The sequence below is a fragment of the Castor canadensis genome, chromosome 9 (genome assembly GCF_047511655.1).
Source record: "Castor canadensis chromosome 9, mCasCan1.hap1v2, whole genome shotgun sequence".
Classification (NCBI taxonomy): Eukaryota; Metazoa; Chordata; class Mammalia; order Rodentia; family Castoridae; genus Castor; species Castor canadensis.
This window is the reverse complement of record NC_133394.1, coordinates 39,059,289-39,076,816: the sequence shown is the minus strand read 5'-3', so window position 1 is coordinate 39,076,816 and position 17,528 is coordinate 39,059,289. Positions and strand designations below refer to the sequence as shown.

At 36.2% G+C, this 17,528-nt stretch overlaps 1 protein-coding gene across 2 annotated transcripts in view; it reads left to right on the top strand.

The window, feature by feature from the left end:
* Positions 1 to 17,528, top strand: part of Ppa2 (inorganic pyrophosphatase 2) — a 73,427-nt gene that overhangs the window by 19,226 nt on the left and 36,673 nt on the right. For both annotated transcript variants that reach the window (XM_020182770.2, XM_074041478.1), the window contains exons 5-6: positions 1,219 to 1,338; positions 9,650 to 9,736. In XM_020182770.2, the coding sequence (XP_020038359.1) occupies positions 1,219 to 1,338; positions 9,650 to 9,736 (207 nt within the window). The remainder of the gene's footprint in view (positions 1 to 1,218; positions 1,339 to 9,649; positions 9,737 to 17,528) is intronic.

Below are 17,528 nucleotides of genomic sequence, written 5' to 3'. Positions count from 1 at the left end.
GTAATGTAATGTCATTTGTCTATTTTTGCTTTTGTTAACTGTTGTTTTGTGGTCAAAAAAAAAGAATCATTGCCCAGACCAATGTGTAGTTTTTTTTCTGTATTTTATTATAGTAGTGTTAACAGTTTCTAGTTACATTTAAGTCTTTAATCCATTTTGTGTTGATTTTTGTGTGTGAGGTTTAAGGATCCAATTTGATTCTTTATGTGGATATCCAGTTTTTCCCAATGCCATTTATTGAAGAGTTATCCCTTCCCACTGTGTATTATTGGCCCTTTTGTTGAAAATCAATTGACAATACACACCTGGGTTCATTTCTGCACTTTCATTGATCAATATGGCAGATGTTTTTTTTGCCAGCATCACCCTACTTTTTTACTGTAGCTTCATAGTGAAGTTTGAAATCAAGTAGTGTGATGCTTTGTTCTTTTGTTCATGATTACCTTGGCTATTCAGGATTTTTTGTGTGTGCTTTGTATGTGGCTCCATAGGACCTTAGAATTGTCTTTTCTATTTCTATGTTTAAAGATAACTTTGGACTTTTGATATGGAGTGCACTGAACATAGTTCATGCTACTTTGAGTAATGGATATTTTAACATTAATTCTTTCCAGTCCATGAACATGGGATATCTTTACATTTATTTAGGGTTTTCTGTATATATAATTGTATTATCAATAAAGGGTAACAGTTTCACTTCTTCCTTTCCTATTTGGATGTCCTTTATTTCTTTCTCTTGCCTAATTACTCTGACAAGGACTTCTAAAAATATGGGTAAAAGTGACAAGAGTGAGCATCCTTAATTTTTTTCAGATTTATACAAAAGATTTTTAGTCTTTCACTGTGATGAAAATCTTTGAGTAAACCTTATTATCATAAGATTGTTGGTAATAAAAGTTCCCAGATTAGTAACAAAAAGCTGCTTTGGTTAATCTTTATCCTCTTTCTAGTTCAACCATTTTATTTGTGTTAGAAATAGTGTAGAATATGAATAATATGTTGCCTAAATATATAACTGGATGTTTCCTTTCCAGACAATTTTTGTTACATGGTACTGTAAATCAACAATAAGAGCTGGCTTAATTTATTTTAAAGCACCTTTGATCATTAGGTTGGAATATGAATATTTCACCTGAATTTAGCAGTTCTTAAAAATGTGATTTGGATGTAGGATTAATCTTTTCACATCCCCTATCCCCTTCTCTGTGATCTGCTTAGATTGCCACCAAGGAGCCACTGAATCCCATTAAACAAGACTTAAAGCACGGCAAGCTGCGCTACACGGCGAACATCTTCCCTCACAAGGGTTATATATGGAATTATGGGGCTCTCCCTCAGGTAACATTTTTGCTATAATGGTAAAATTTTTCTGTCTCCTGAAAAAATTGCCTTGTAAATCCTGTGAACTGATTGAATTTAAATAGGTTCTGAGGACATGTCAGTTTGAGAGATTTGTAAATTTAAAAAGGTTTAATGTGTAGTTTTACTGTATCAATAAATTTTGTTTCAAACCATATATATGTCTGTCCTCAGGTTCTTGGGGTCAGGCATATAGAATGTTCACATTTGACATTCTGAGCACATTTCGTTTCCTGGGCTTAGCTATTAAATGTCAGTGAAAAATTCTTAGCAAGCCTTTATCTGTAGTCATTCCTTTAATTCTCCTATATAAATTTATATAAGATAAGATGGATTTGATTTTTAAACTCCAGATTAATTTTTTAAGTTAACTTTTTCAGAACTTGCAAATTAAGTTACTTGTATTTTTCACTGTTATAAGTTTATAATTTTTAAGTGGAAAGTATGAAAACAAGGAAAATGATAAGGCAGCATTCCAATGGAACAGTTTTACTACTTTGCTTTTAGCTTTTCTTCCTTTCTTGTCCCTTTTTGTTTTCTTCTCATATTTCCTCACTCTGGCAAAGCAGGAACTCTTCCAGATTATTTAGGAAAACTTGATACCCCAGATCCAACATCTAGGTTTGGGGGACATAGAATAGCATTTGTGTTTATGAATCCCTTTAGCTCATCTGTCTAGAGATTTAATTTTATATTTTTGTGTATTAATTTTAATATTAATTAATTCAAAGATGCTATTGGGGAAATATTTAGGGAAGGAGGGTCTGACTTTATCCAACCCAGAAAAACAGCGGCTCATTTAGAATAAGCATCCACAGGAAAAGAAAGAAGAAACTTGCTCTCTAAAGAGTCAGGCTGCCTTTGCTGGAGTTAAGAGTTCCCACTGGTTAAAGCTGGCTCTTCTACAATGATGCGCTAAGAATGAAATGTCTGTTAAAATGTGAAGGTAGATGTCTGACTCCCCAGGAGCCTTAGTCGACATTCTGCGTGACCCAACAGGGACAGGTTAAAAAAGTTCTGTAGAGATTTTGGGAAGTGAGAAGCTAGGATGTGTGGATGAAGAGAAGGCCAAAGGAGCCATGAAGTTAGAGACAGAGAAACAGGTGCATACAAAGTCGACCCAAAAGGGACAGTCTTCTCAGGGGCTGGGGCTTAAGTTGTGGGGCGCCTGCCTCGCTCCAGAAATAAATAAAAGTAAATAAAGTTCATACGTCTGTTCATTCTTAAAACATCCGCTAAGGACTTAGGCAGTGTACTTGGCTGGGGTATGAAGACAGAGGAACTAGATGCATGATCAAAGCAGCATGGTAAGTGATCATGAATATGGGCTTGGGAGCCAGGTTGCCACTCACTAGTGATGTGACTTTGGGTGAGATACTTTGTCTTTCACTTTTTTCATCTGTGAAATGGAGAACATAAAATGCCTACTGCGTGTTACTGTGTTGAGGTGAAATGATTTTATTACATTTGAATAGTGTGTAATAGTAATGTTATCATTGTTATCATCAGTACTGTTAATATAAGCTGGTCTTTTTTTTTTTTTTTTTCCCTTTTTTTGGCAGTTCTGGGGTTTGAACTCAGGACCTTGACTTGCTAGGCAGGTGCTCTACACTAGAGCAACACCTCCAGCTTTTTATTTTATTTTTTTTGCTTCAGTTATTTTTCAGGTATAGTCTCATGGCTTTGCCCAGGGCTGGCCTCCAACCTCCTTCCTCCTACCTATGCCATCCAGTGTAGCTGGGATTGTAGGTGTATGTCACCACTCTCTAGCTTATTGATTAAAGGTGGAGCTTGCTAATTTTTTTTTGCTCATGCTCGCCCTCAATCTCGATCCTCCCAATTCCCAACTTCCAGGTAGCTGGGATTGTGGTCTGAGCCACCACATAAGCTCATCTAGTTCTTTTACTGAAGTCATTTACAGTCTGATCCATGCAATCAACAAGTCTAATGCTCTTAATAATTCTACCATCTTATTATGTACAAAAATAAAGAAGACCTACTGGTGAGAAGGAAAGGAGTGAGGGATGAAGGTGAAAACAAAAGAAACTTCACTAGTTTTCTAATTAGAGTCCAGCTAAAGTTTTGCTCTTCTGGATGTGTTTGTATTTTCAGTGTGCTCTTATCTGCCATAATCTTAGTCTGTTACTTGCAGAAGTTCTTCTCTGATTCAACTGAATTGAACTGCAGCAGTGTCTTAATTCTACTTACTCTACATTTCCTATTATACCTAAATTTGTACTCCATCCAACATCTAAAATGATTTACAAATAAAAACCCAGTTATGCTTTTCTCATATAAGAACCATTCAGGGGTGGGCTTGGTGGTACATGCCTGTAATCCTAGCCTCTTAGGAGATAGAGATAGGAAAGGTGTGGTTCAAGGCCAGCCTGGGCAAAGTTAGCACAAGACCCTATCTGAAAAACAAGCTAAAAGTGAAAGGCCTAGTGCATGACTCAAGTGGTAGAGTACTTGTGAGGTCTTGCATTTAGTACCCACTGCAAAAAAAAATCAAACTCAAAAACAAAGCAAAACAAAACAAATAAATAACAACAACAAAATAACCATTCAGTGGTTTCCTGTTGCTAAAAGGATAAGATATAGAACTCTTAACATGACTTCTCAACCCTGCATGATCTAGCTTCTGCTTACATCTTCATCCTCATTTTCCAACATTTCTCCTTTCTTACTTCCATTCCACACATCTTCCGTGTTTCTAATTCCCAAGAACTGTGCCTTCATTCAATACATAGTTACCAAGTGCTTGATATTTGCCAGGCAGTGTCCTTGTTCTAAGTACTGGAGGAAAAGCAGTGATAAAAGTGACAGAAATTAATTGGGAATTTTTATTCTAGGCAGAGAGTCAGACAATAAATAAGTAAAATGTCAGATAGTGATAAGTGCATTGGAAAATAAAGCAGAGAGGCTAGTTGCGGTAGCTCACAGCTATGATCCTGGCTACTCAGGAGGCAGGGATTAGGAGGATTGAGGTTGAGGCCAACCCATGCAAAAAGTTAGTGAGACCCCATCTCAATTAAAAAGCTGGTTGTGGTGAATACCTGTGATCCCAGCTATGTGGAAGGCCACAGATAGGAGAATCATGGTCTGAGGCTGGCCATGGCCTTAATAAGATCCTATCTGAAAAATAACTAAAAAGCAAAAAGGGCTGGAGGAGTGGCTAAGTTGTAGAATAGCTGCCTACCAGGCATGAGGCCCTGAATTCAAGCTCCAGTGCCACCAATTAAAAATAAAAATAGGCCAGTCTAACTAGAAGGGAAGTGAAGGAGAGTAAATATACCTTCGTTCTCTCTGCTATTTTTAACCAGAGATCTTTACTGTGTTTTTAAATCCAAACTTTTAAATCCTTACTTGTGTTTTTAAATCACACTTGTGTGTGATTGTGTGTGCACCATATATAAACTTATAGATATATTAATTATAAAATAAAAATAACTAAGTTATATTTTTTAAAGTTGAAATCATATAGAGTGCTTATGGGAAGAAGTAATTCTATGTCAGAGTGAGCTGTTTAAATGAAAGCCAATCCCTGGCCCTGTATGCCTTTTTAAAGATCCTCTCTCTGCCTTCCCTCCTACTCCCTTTCCTTTTCCTCCCCTTCAGGCTCCTGATGCTCCCAACACACTCCTGCCTCAGGGCTTCATACTACTGTGTCCTCTATGCACATAGCTTTCTCACTATGCACATAGCTTACCTCCTGAAATGTTTGTTTACAACTCACCTTCTTCATGACGTCTGCCAAACTGTCTTTAAAACTTTAAGTCTCCTGAACTCTTGTTCCTGTTTCCATGCTTTATTTTTCCCCTTTGCACAAACTGACCAAATTTTAACCTGATATATAATTTACTTATTTTGTTTGTTGGCAATTTCTTTTAGCTAGTATGAACACTTTGTGAGAGCAACGATTCTGTGTGTTTTACTGGTGACTGTATCCCAACTAGCCCGGCTTAGTATCTAGCACTGAGTTGATGATCCATAAATATTTTTGATATGAATGAATTAATGAATGCATTGCATGCTTGTTTCACAGGCATATGTGGATGTTAGATTTTGCTCTTCCTCTGTGGTTTGTCTTGTCACAGCAGGAAATTTGTTGAGAGCATTTACCAAGCCAACTGCTAGGAAAAACATTTAGGCAACATAATATTGTTTAAGTAGAAATATTTCCATTTAGCCTGTGACTCACCAGTATGCTTTTATTGTGCCATACCTTCAGATAGTTTTTGAATGGGGTCTCCCATTTATGTCTGGCCCACCTGGACCAAGAGCCTCCTGTTTATACTTTCTTCATAGCAGTGATGGCAGGCACATGCCACAGGCCCAGCTTTTATAGGTCAAGTTGGGAGTCTCACTAACTTTTTCGCCTGGGCTGGCCTTGAATCCTCCTACGTGGCTAGGATTACAAATGTGTATCACTATACCTGGCAGCTATCTAGATTCTTCACTTTAATAACTTTTCCTACATAACACCTCCCTCCAAGTTTGAGTTTTCCCTCAGTCTTCTTTGTCTTCTCTCAGTTGCCTTTTACTACCTACTTGTAACAGGTCATTCCAGTGTTCTCTGTAAATGAGTATTTAGAAAACTTGTCTGGGTCATATTAAAGACTAGACTTACTTTAAATTCAAGTTTTTTTCAGTCTTAATTAATATTAATATGTTTATTATTTTGAACGTTTTATGAATTTGATTCATTGACAGCAAACATTTACACAGTATCATTTATTAGGGTTAGAGCCTGAGACAAGAGACTAAATCTCTTTAGGCCTATTTGTTCATTTCTGTGATAATACCATCTACCCCACAGGGTTATTGTGAGAAATGTGAGGCAATCATAGCAGAGTGTTTAGCTCTGTGATGACACAGAGCTACTGCGAGGACTGTATAATAATAAAGGAACTGAGAGAGAGTCCTGTTCCAGTTGGAATCTGAGAAAGTGCAGGTAGTTGTTGAGTAACTTTACTTCCTTTAGCTTGGTGACAGGAATTACAGTTAGTTAGGAACGAATTTTTAAGAACCACCTGCATGTTCAGCTTTGTACAGTTCAGGGTTTTGCAGAGAGAACTGAGGACCAGAGCACAGTGATTGCAAGCATGTTGGTTAATATTTAGATTGTAAGGTAATGATCTCCAGCACCAGTACAAAGGTAAGATTTGTGTTAGGCTAGATCAATAATGTGAGTATTCTGATTTATTCATTTTCCTAGTTTTGCATAATACTATTTTCCCGTTGATAGGTGGTTTATGGTGCAGTTCTTCAGTCCATGCTAAAATTTTTATGTATACTTAGGTATGTACACCTAGGTATATACTTATAAGTCAGTTTTTGAATTTTATACCTATATACCTTACTTTACTAGGTATCCCCAAGTTGTTTACAAAAGAAAGTTGTAGAAATTTACATTCTCGCTAGCTTAGGGTTCCAAGCACCTTTCATTTTTGAAATAGTGTTACATTATAGCTTTAATTTGTATTTCTCTGTGTCTTTTCATGAATTTATAAGTTATTCATGTTTCTTTTTTCTTTTCCTTGTTTTCTTTTTCAGTGCTGGGTTTTGAACTCAGCCTCCTGCTTGCTAAACCAGCACTCTACCACTTGAGCCACACTCCCAGCCCACATCATGTTTCTTTTTTGTTAATTACTTATTCAGCTCTAAAACCCATTTGTGTTGGATTGTTCTTTTTATTATTCAGTTGTAGAGGTTATTTATAAATTCTGAATGCTAATCTTTTGTCACTTTTGTGAAACAAACACTAAGATTCTGAACTGCCTTGGTATTTCTTAGTCTTGACTCTGCTTTTATACTGGTTTCTCTGCCTTGTTACATATTTAACATTCCACAAGAGGGCTTGTTCAAAATTTCAAATTGGTCAAGAATTCTTGTTGAGATTATATTATATTTTCAAGTTAAAATTGAGACCATTTACTATCTAGCTCTCTCTCTCTCTCTCTCTCTCTTAACTAAACTCAAATCCTGAAGATGTGAAAGTATTGAAGACAGCATTGGAAATAAAAGGCACTCTGGTATTTTTACTGATGCAAAAATCATAAAGAAACTGTCCTAAAATTGACAGTCCTGTATAGTGTACTTATTTCTTTCAATAGTAGTAACTAAATTGATAGACAGTTGAAGGTGGAGTTTTGAGGGGAATGCAGACAAGCCAATCAACAAGCAGAAAGACTCACCAAAACTAAATTGTGTGCAAGTTATAAGAGGATAGCTTTGGCTTCAATATAAGGAAGGACTTTCTTAACACTAAGCAAAGTCAACTAAGTTAACTCATGGATTTGTAAGCTTCCTAGTCACTGGCAGTATTAATGCAGGTTATGAGTGAGCACTAATAGTCACAGTGTTTTAGGACTAGGATGTATCTAAAGATTGTCTTAGTTGAGCCTCTTTTTGTAGCTGAAAAAACTGAGGTCTCGGTGTTGTAGTCAGAGTGGTTTGTGGCTGAGTTAGGACGAGATTGAGCTGTCTTCCTTTAGGCCAGAGTCTGTAGCTTACCACATTTGTTCTCTATGGGAGTGGGAGTGGGATTATGGAGTGATCAAGAGGTGATCCTTGCATACGGGGAAATTTTCTGATCTAGGTTGTGTGATACTGATTATACCCTGATCCTATGTTGGTTTCCCTAGCACATTAAGATTAATATTAGAGCATTTATCAAAAATGCTGTGCTATTTATTAACATGACTGTCTCCAGGGTATTGACCATGTCTGACTAATCTCTGCTCCTGCTCCAGAATGGTACTTAATAAATAACTTGTTGTATGTATGGATGCCTAGTAATAGATAATAGGAAAAAGGTAGCAGTAATGGGGAGACTAGGGAAGAACAGAACCTCCATGGGAAAAATATACTAAGGAGATTCTGAGAATAAGAAATGATATTTTTTTTGGTGGTACTGGGATTTGAAAAATCAAGGCCTCATGCTTGCTAGGCATATGCTCTACCACTTGAGCCACTCCACCAGCAAGAAATGGTATTTAAAAGATGAGAACTACAAGATAGAATTTGCTGTTGTTATCAACATCTGATAACTATACGAGTACTAATCCCATCTCTACCATTTAGAAACTATGAAATCTGGCAAGTGTAAACTCTATGTTTCAGTTCACTCTTCTGTAAAATGGGGTTAGTAATGATGTGTTCCTCATAGGGCGTGTGTGACTGTGTCACTTGGAAAGTGTCTGTCACCTATAAACCAGTATGAAAGGTCGTCAATTACAGTTTTCTCTTTTATTAATAGTATTAGTACATGGGGTCCTAGAATCTTGTTGGATCTGATTATTTTTTTAATAAGGCTTGGTGGGTTCATTCCTAGATATGTATAATTAGGACTACAAAGAGAATATTGGAGTTTATCCAGGGTTGGCTGTAAATAAGTGTGCATTTTTATCTGTCTGCATACAATTAGAGAAACTAAAACTTGGATAGTCTGAAATCCAGGATAATAGTGATAAGTGAATCTTGAAATGACACCATCTTTGCATCCCTTAGAATGTAGATCTAAGGGAAATACTTTTGGGAAACTTCTGCGTTGCATTCAGAATCAGACAGTTATGAAGCTTTTGGGAATGGGTAGTGCCTAGGGGATCTTCGCACTTGACAGGAAATTCTGTTACGCTATTCATTTATAAAAATGCAATGTATTTTTGTAGCCAACAGTATAAAATTTCCAGTAAACTGAGGAGTTGGCATCTTGTATTTTTTGTTATGATCTTGAAATTTAATGGCAAAAGTAGAGAATTTTTTTAATGAAGTGAAATGAGTATGTAAAGTCTTGTTCTTTGGTTTTTGAAGGAAAAATCTATTTCTACTAGTTGAAGATATATAAAGATTAGTAAGTTTATTTTCAAAAATGGAAAGGTTAGATCCCTAGGTTCTCACCTTGTTACAGGAAGCAGTGAGTGATGGAGCCAAAATTGAGACAGTCAGGGGAAACACAGAAACAAGGACATAGACATCCAAACTGAATCTCTGTGATTCATGAACATGAATTTAGTATCTGACTAAACTTGGAAGAGAGTGTGTCTGGAAATTCCACCCACTTTCAGATGTGGTTATAGAGACAAATGAGAGACAGAAGGGAGGAATACTATACATCTATTTTAATTATTATGATGGTTAGGGATATACGGGTGTGTTGCCCTTGAGCCTATGTAATTTCTGAGAATTCTTTCTTTGGATTATAACTATCTATAAAACTTCATGATCATGTGGAAAGATTAAGCTATATTACAGTGAGCATTAACCTACATTTCTGCTTCTTTTTTAGACTTGGGAAGATCCCCATCAAAAAGATAAGAACACAGACTGCTGTGGAGATAATGATCCTATTGATGTTTGTGAAATAGGCTCAAAGGTTTGTTTTATAGACTGTGTTAATTCTAACATGTGTTTTGGTTTATTCATGCCATAAAATTTCATTTTAGTCTCTATTTCTTCAACTCTTCAAAGTGCAAGCCTATTGACTCTTCTGGTGTACTCAGTCTCTGATTTCCTTCTCTTAAGCCAGGAGTTGGTAAAATACATCAAATAGAATCCAGATACCACCTGATTTTGATTTTTTTTTTTTAAAAAACAAAAAAACATGTATAAAACACATGTATGCCCAATCATGCACTCATTTTCTAGGACTGCTTTTGCACCACATCAGCAGAGTTGAGGAATTGTGGCAGCGATTGTAGGGTCTGTGAAGTCTAAAACATGTTACATGACCTTTTACAGTAAGTTTGCGAAACTCTATCTTTAGCTACCTTGCCATTATCCAGACAGAAAGTTCATACTGATGAAAGTCAACTGGTTCTTTTTTCTTTTTTCCCTAAACTTTAATTGGCAGAATAATTTGTTCATTATGAAAATAGTAAATAATAATTAAAAGTATCAGATTCTTACGATTGCAAGTTTAAGGCCAGCCTGGGCTACTTAGTGAGTTCCAGATCAGTGGCCAGACCCTGTCTCAAACAAAACACATTATTTTAGTTGTACAGATTTATGACATCAAGTGCAATAGTTCTAAATACATGCACACATACATATATGGTGTGTTATAATCAAATCAGAATAGTTAACACTTTCAAATCCTTAAATGTTTTAAAAATTTGGTCAGCACATAATATGCAAATTTATGAGGTATAGTGAGACATTTCAATATGAGCAGATATGTTCTGACTAAATCAGGGTAATTAATATTAGCATCTCCTTATCATTTTGGTGAATTTGATATTGAAAATGGTTATTTTAATTTTCACTTCTATAATTTTTTATTATATATTCATTGCATGGGGGGATTCATTGTAACAGTTCCACATAGGCTTATATTATACATTGGTTAGATCACCTTCACCCTCTCTCTCTCTTGACCCCCTCCCCACCTGACTTAAAGCAATTGCAAGAGGTTTCTTTGTTCTATTTCATGCAAGTGTATGAAGTCCATCCACGTATACCCTTGCCTTAATCTTCTTTCACCCTTCCCCCTCCTACAAGTACCCCCTCCCCCACACACACCATACCTATTTTACAACTGTCTTTTGTTATTAATATTTGAGTCAGTGTTCCAAGGGGTTTCTCAATGTGTCCTTGCTGAGAGTCTTCTTTACTTTGGTCTATTCAACCCCTTCCATTGCTCTCCTTTACCCTTATATCCTCCACCTACACAGAGGTTATGTTTTACAATATTGTTGATGCTCTATCTTTTCCTTTCCCTCCTTCCCTGAGTTCCAGAGTAGTTCCACTGTTAAAAACATTGTACATATGAGTTTGTATATGATCATATTTGTTTTTGTGTATATTTGTCTTTTGGATCTGTCTTTCATGTATGAGAGTAAACATGCAGCTTTTGTGTTTCTGAGCCTGGCTTACTTCACTTAACATGATGTCCTCCAATTGCATCCATTGACTTTCCATCCACAGGTCATTATTCCTTATGGCTGAGTTAAAACTCCATTGTATATATGTACCACGTTTTCTTGATCCATTTGTCAGTTGTAGAGCATCTGGGTTATTTCCATACCTTGGCTACTGTGATAGTGCTGTGATGGACATTGGTGTACAGGTGTCTCTATTGTATCCTGACTTTACGTTCCTTTGGGTAGATGTCCAGGAGTGGTATCACTGGATCATATGGCAGTTCTATCTTTAACTTTTTGAGGAATCCCCATACTGCTTTCCATAGTTGTTGTACTAACTGGCATTCCCACCAACAGTGCATAAAGGTTCCTGTTTCTCCTCATCCTTGCCAACATTTATTGTTCTTTTTCTTTTTGTACCTGCTTCCAGGTTGCAAGTCCTATTGGTGACAAACAAACCCCACAATCTCACAGATTGATGTTACTCTTCAGTTCTTCTCTATGTCTTCAGCCACTTCTTTCTTCTTTTTTCTACTACATTTATTATAAATATTTCTTGTCTCTGCTTGTCCCACTTTGTTCACACTTCCAGCAGAACATCTAGTCTTTCATTTTGTACAACTCATAAACACTAACAGGTGAGAATTCCCTCACCTTTCCCTCAGAACTGCATCTGCAAGCATTGTTCTCTTGCTCCCACTACCTGTGCTTGAACTTGATTCTGTCCTTTCAGTAGTTTAAATGGTGCTGTTTTCTAATCCCTTCTCTTTCCTGTGTTAGTATTGGCTTCTTTCCACATGCTGCCTCCCTTCTTCCCCTTTTTACATGCAGACTTGTGAGAAGAGTTTTTAGCACTCATCCCATTTCCTACTTTCCTTGTAATCTTCAACCCATTGCAAAATTGTTTCTATCACCCCCACCGCCACCATTTCATTCAAACTGCTCTCACTAAGGTCAATGATAGCTTTCTTTTAGCCAAATCTAATGAGCCTGTTTCATAGGCTTTGTTAATTTAAATTTGCTTTAGCATTTTATGTTGTTGACTTCCTCTTCTTGAGTCAGTCAGTTCTTCACTGACTACTATATCATAGTATTTTCTCTAATCATTCTGAGTCCTTCCTCTTGGTTTGTTTTTCGAGGTCCTTTTCTTCTGCTACTCTATAGCTGCTGGATGTACTCTTATGCAACTCCTTTCTCCTCATGTAGGAACTCTCTTGGTGATCCAATCTCCAGTACCCCTGGTTTTGCTCTCACATTGGTAAGTTCAGCTCAGATCCACATACTCAACTACCATATCTGTACTTGGATGTTTCTCAGTCTTCCCAAACTCATCCTGTCCCAAGCTGTATTCATTATTTTCCTCTCTCACTAACTTCTCTTTAGTAATTTCAGTCTCAGTGAATGACATCTCTCCTCTTTCCTTTCCCATCTCCAGATTCTTAAGCTAGAAACTGAGTGGTGCTCCTTGACCTCAATCTGTGCTTTTTTTCACCCAGTTAATCATGAAAAATTGCTTCCATGTCCCAGAGAGCTTTTAAATTTGTTTGACTCTTTCCATTCTCACTGCTGCTAACTTTATCCAGTCCATTCATATCTTACTTGAATTTTTCCTCCTACTAACCATTTTCCTTCCTAAGTCTTGTCCCTATCATCACTTTTATTCTATTCTCCTGCTTTACTTTCTTGAGGACCTGGCTCCTACACCTCTTCTGGCTTCCTTTCTTGCCACTCATTGTCTGGACACTGCCCACCAGCTGTGCTGATCTTTCTGTTCCTGCAGTGCATCTGTTCTCACTCATGTCCAGGCTTTTACGCAAGCTGTTCCCTCTGGAAGAGTGTTTACATTATTGTACTTCCTCCTTCTTTTCACTCTTGTTCCCACTGCTCATCTAAAGATACCAGCTAAAATCACTTCCCCTGGGAAGTCTTCTTTGACCCTCCATGGACTACAGTCATTGTTCTGTGTTATGTGCGCAAATTCATATTTCTAGTTTATACACAGATAAGTTAGAATTCCTGTGTATGTGACTATAATTCCTGTATCTCTCCAGCAGAAATATGAACCAATTGTAAGCTTTTTTTCTTTTTTCAAATTTAAGCTATCGTTATGGGAACTTAATTTTTGAACACTTTCTCCCCAGAAGGAGTACCAAACTATGTATAAAAAGAATAGACTCAAAGTAATGAAAGATATTTCAATGAGTACCTGCTATGCCACTGCTGGGTTCTTCAGTCACATCCCCTTATCCTATTGCATAATATGTAAGAGTCACTAAAGCAGTGTGCTGGGGTCATTTACTTCATATTTAGTACAAATTATTAAATCAGTTTAAACCTTGTACAGGTGTTAAGTGTGAGTGAAAAGATTAAATAAAAGTCTCTTTTTCCACCCATGTAAAAATGTGTCAGTGAACATGTAATTAACTGTGTTAGCTGGAAGGAATCACATGAAAACATTTGTACCTGATAAATTGATTTGACTTAGTAACAATAATTTGTTACTGACAGAACAAATGAATAACTCAGAAAACTCAATATGGGTTTTTAAATAAATGTGTCAAAGTAACTGAATATGCAGAATAAAACTAAAGACTTTAAATATAAGTGATTTTTAATATGGTATATATATTACCAAAACCATATTTTTACACTTTACATATAAAGCTTAGAACATAATAGATATATAGTGACTACTGAAAAGTATATTGAATAGTCATTGTTCTATTTTGTGTAGCTGTAGTGTTAATTATTAATGATCAAATGAGAGCACTTCAAATTTAACGTAGATTAGGATATTATAAGGTATAGGGGAAATTTTCACAGACCAAGAAATACCAAGAGCAGGGAAGACATTCTAGAATGATGAAATTATTAGAAAGCATATAAAAGAAAAAAAACGAATCCCTAGGTCCTACAGTTGCCAGTACATAAAATATTGCTACTTTATTCTAGAGTCATACTTTTGTAGGCTTAGCCCACTATTTGAATCCAATGAGCCCTAAATGCTATTTTTTTTCTTCTGTGGGAAATGATTTCTTATATTTGTCTACTTTTGTTTTTATCTTCGACCAAAATGTTTTCAATATTTTGTATTTTTTTCCTTCAGTGTTATTTACTATGCAAGAAAATTCTAGTTATATTAATGGAAGTAAAATCAAAGACAAACCTTCCCTCACAATTCTGCTACCTCAATAAGTTACATTGTCTTACTCTTTCCATGTTTTCTTCTTTCTTGAATAAATGTATAAATATTTTGAGTTTGTTGGGCATTTTTTCCAGTTTTTTTTAATAGAATTGATAATAGTTAAAGAAGTTTTCCTACATATAGCTTTTCCATTTTAATTTCTTTTGGAATAACTAGATATGACAGAATTTCTAAAATGGCACCCAAAAGATATCTTCTCTAATGCCTAGAGCCTACAGATACGGTGAGACACCACTCTTCTAGATTATGTTACTTTTCATAGCATAATTTGCTCTCAAGTAGGGTGGTTATCTTTGTTTATTCATGCATGTAATGACATTAGCCCTTAAAAACAAAGAGTTTTCTATAGCTGGTGGCAGAAGAGGATCTGAGACAGTCATGTGAGAAGAACTCATACACCATTGCTAGTTTGAAGTTGAGGAAAAGATGTCACATGGGAGCTGATGTCTGGTTACAGTGAGCATGCTGCACATTTGACATCCAGCAAACAAACAGAGACCTTAGTCCTGCAACTGCTAGGAATCAGATTTAAGTGAACTCTTCCTTGATTGTGGCTTTGTGAGACCCTAGATAAAGAATGCAGCTATGGTGGGCCTAGACTCCTAACTCGTGGAAGCAGTGAAATAATAAATTTACACTGTTTTAAGCCTTTTAAGTTTGTAATAATTTATTATACAGCAATAGAAAACCTAATTCACAGGCTAATAGGCCATAAGCAATGTTACTTTCCATTGTTTTCATGTGTTGACTGAGCCTGGTTGAAGTTTACCTCCTTGAAGTTCTCAATAAGCATGGAGCTTAGGTTTTTAGGTACCTGTTAGGTTTTGTTTATACCAAGCTCCTGCAAGTCAGCAGGTGGTAGGTGTGTGCTTAGTTCATGTAAAGCTCAGAGAGAAAAAATTAGTATCTGTAGAAGACCTCTTAAGCATTAGTTCATCTATCTGTTTTTCTTTGGCTCGTTACTTAAGCCCAATGCTGAAGAATGATGTTATTTTCATTTTACTGTTGAGAAGCTGAAGTCTAAAATACATGTGAAATAATTTACCTCAATTCACCTCTTGTAATGATGGAGATAGAATTCAGTCCTATGTTTTATGACTAAAAATACTACTGTCTTTTGCAATTTCCACAACATCTAGAAAAGTTGGTAATAACTTTAGTCTTATTCAACCTAAAACCTTTGAGGCAAAAACTTATGCTGTTGTTTCACAATCTTAGCACACTTTCCAAACATGAAACTCTAACAGAATTGATAACAAAATCTGGCAGCACATTAATTTTCTTGGAAGGGTAGACTGACAGGAGAACAGGGAAAGATTTCTTTTTATTGCCAGAGCAGTTTATTCCTTTAGTCAACATGACTAAAGTAATATTTAGTAATATTTACTAAATAAGAAGTAAGTACACAATCACCATGTAAAGAAGTCTTTGTTAGGGGTATGCCACTTTCATGCCTGACTATGAGAAGAATGCTTAAATTGACTGTAAGGAACATTGTGGTAGAAAGTCTCTTTTAACATCACGTTGGTAATAAGCAAAGGAAAGAAGTAGAATCCTGGAAGATGATAATAGACCAGGAATCACAGACATAGAGATTTTTAACATTGTAAGTTTTTTGAGAGATTATATATTATTCATTTGTTTTCTAAGAGAAGACTAAACATTATACAGTCAGTCAGCATAAATTTGTTCAGTTGATTTAGATTGAATTGAAATGTGGAAATTTCATATGGGTTTTACCATTTGTTCTCTAAGCATCTTGTCCAGAGTTTTTTGTTTGAGTTCTTTCTAGCTTTTAAAGCAATAGTTTGTTTGAAATAAAACCACCCCTCTCTGTTCTTACCAGATCAGAGTGTATGAACATTTGGTGAAATTTGACAATCTGCTGGATATGCTTCCTGCTTTTCTTATTACCCAGTCTTATGTTGTTCAAAAATGCAAAAGAAATTCTGTGAATTAGAACATAAAATAATTTAGAATGTGCTTTTTAAGAACTTTATGTGTGTTGGATGCCAGTGGCTCATGCCTGTAGTCCTAGCTACTCAAGGCAGAGATCAGGAGGATCATGGTTTGAAGCCAGCTCGGGCAAATAGTTCGTGAGACCTTATCTTGAAAAAACCCATTACAAAAAGAAGGGCTGATGAAGTGGCTCAAGGTGTAGGCCCTGAGTTCAAACAACAACAACAATGACAAAAAGAAAGATAAAATAAATAAAAAATAAAAACTATGAGTCTCAGAAGTTCTGAAAGAACCCTTGCCATCAGCTTCTGTAATTCTGGTGTTTGGGATGGATAATTCTTTGTTAGAGAGGACTGTGATGGAAGAGTCCCTGGCCACTTCCCACTAGCTGCTAGGAATGCCTCCCCAGTTGTGACAACCAAAATTGTCTACAGACATTGCCAACATGTCTCCTGAAGGGCAAAACTTCCTTGGTTCAGAGCTATTCCACTAATGTATCAGTGAGTTAAACAACAATCTTTTTTTCACTGGTAATTGTGTGATAACTTCATATTCAGATATTTTGTTTTATAAAGGATCTTATAGTACTTTTAGTCTCATATATTTTGTTTTATAAAGGATCTTATATTTGGTCCCATATACTATGCCCTCGAAGCTTCTTACTCTAGTTCTGGTAGTTGTTCCTCCTCTGTGAGAGTTCTAGATCCTTGTTCACTTGATTCCTTCTCACCAGATTTCTCTATTGATGCCCTCTTTAGAATGGAGAACCACCATCCATACCCACCTTTCTCTTCATAAGATTCAGACTGAAGAAATTGGTATTTACCTAAATAACTGAAATCTTTCTGCAATGTACTTCAGTTTTGATATATGACATATTTAGAGCTATAAATATCACCCATATTTTTATAAGTACTTGTCATGTTTTCCTTTTGGACTTGGGAATCTAGAATTTAAGAAACCCATAGTTCAGATTTGAGGTCAAGTACCTGAAATACTTTATGATTACAGCTGGTGAAATGTATGGGAGGTAGGGAGAGGAGACAGATGGGGTAAGGAGGCAGCATTTCAGTTTTTCAGACAATTAAGACCAAACTATAAAGGGAAACTCTTTGTTCCTAATGCCACTACTATGAACAGTG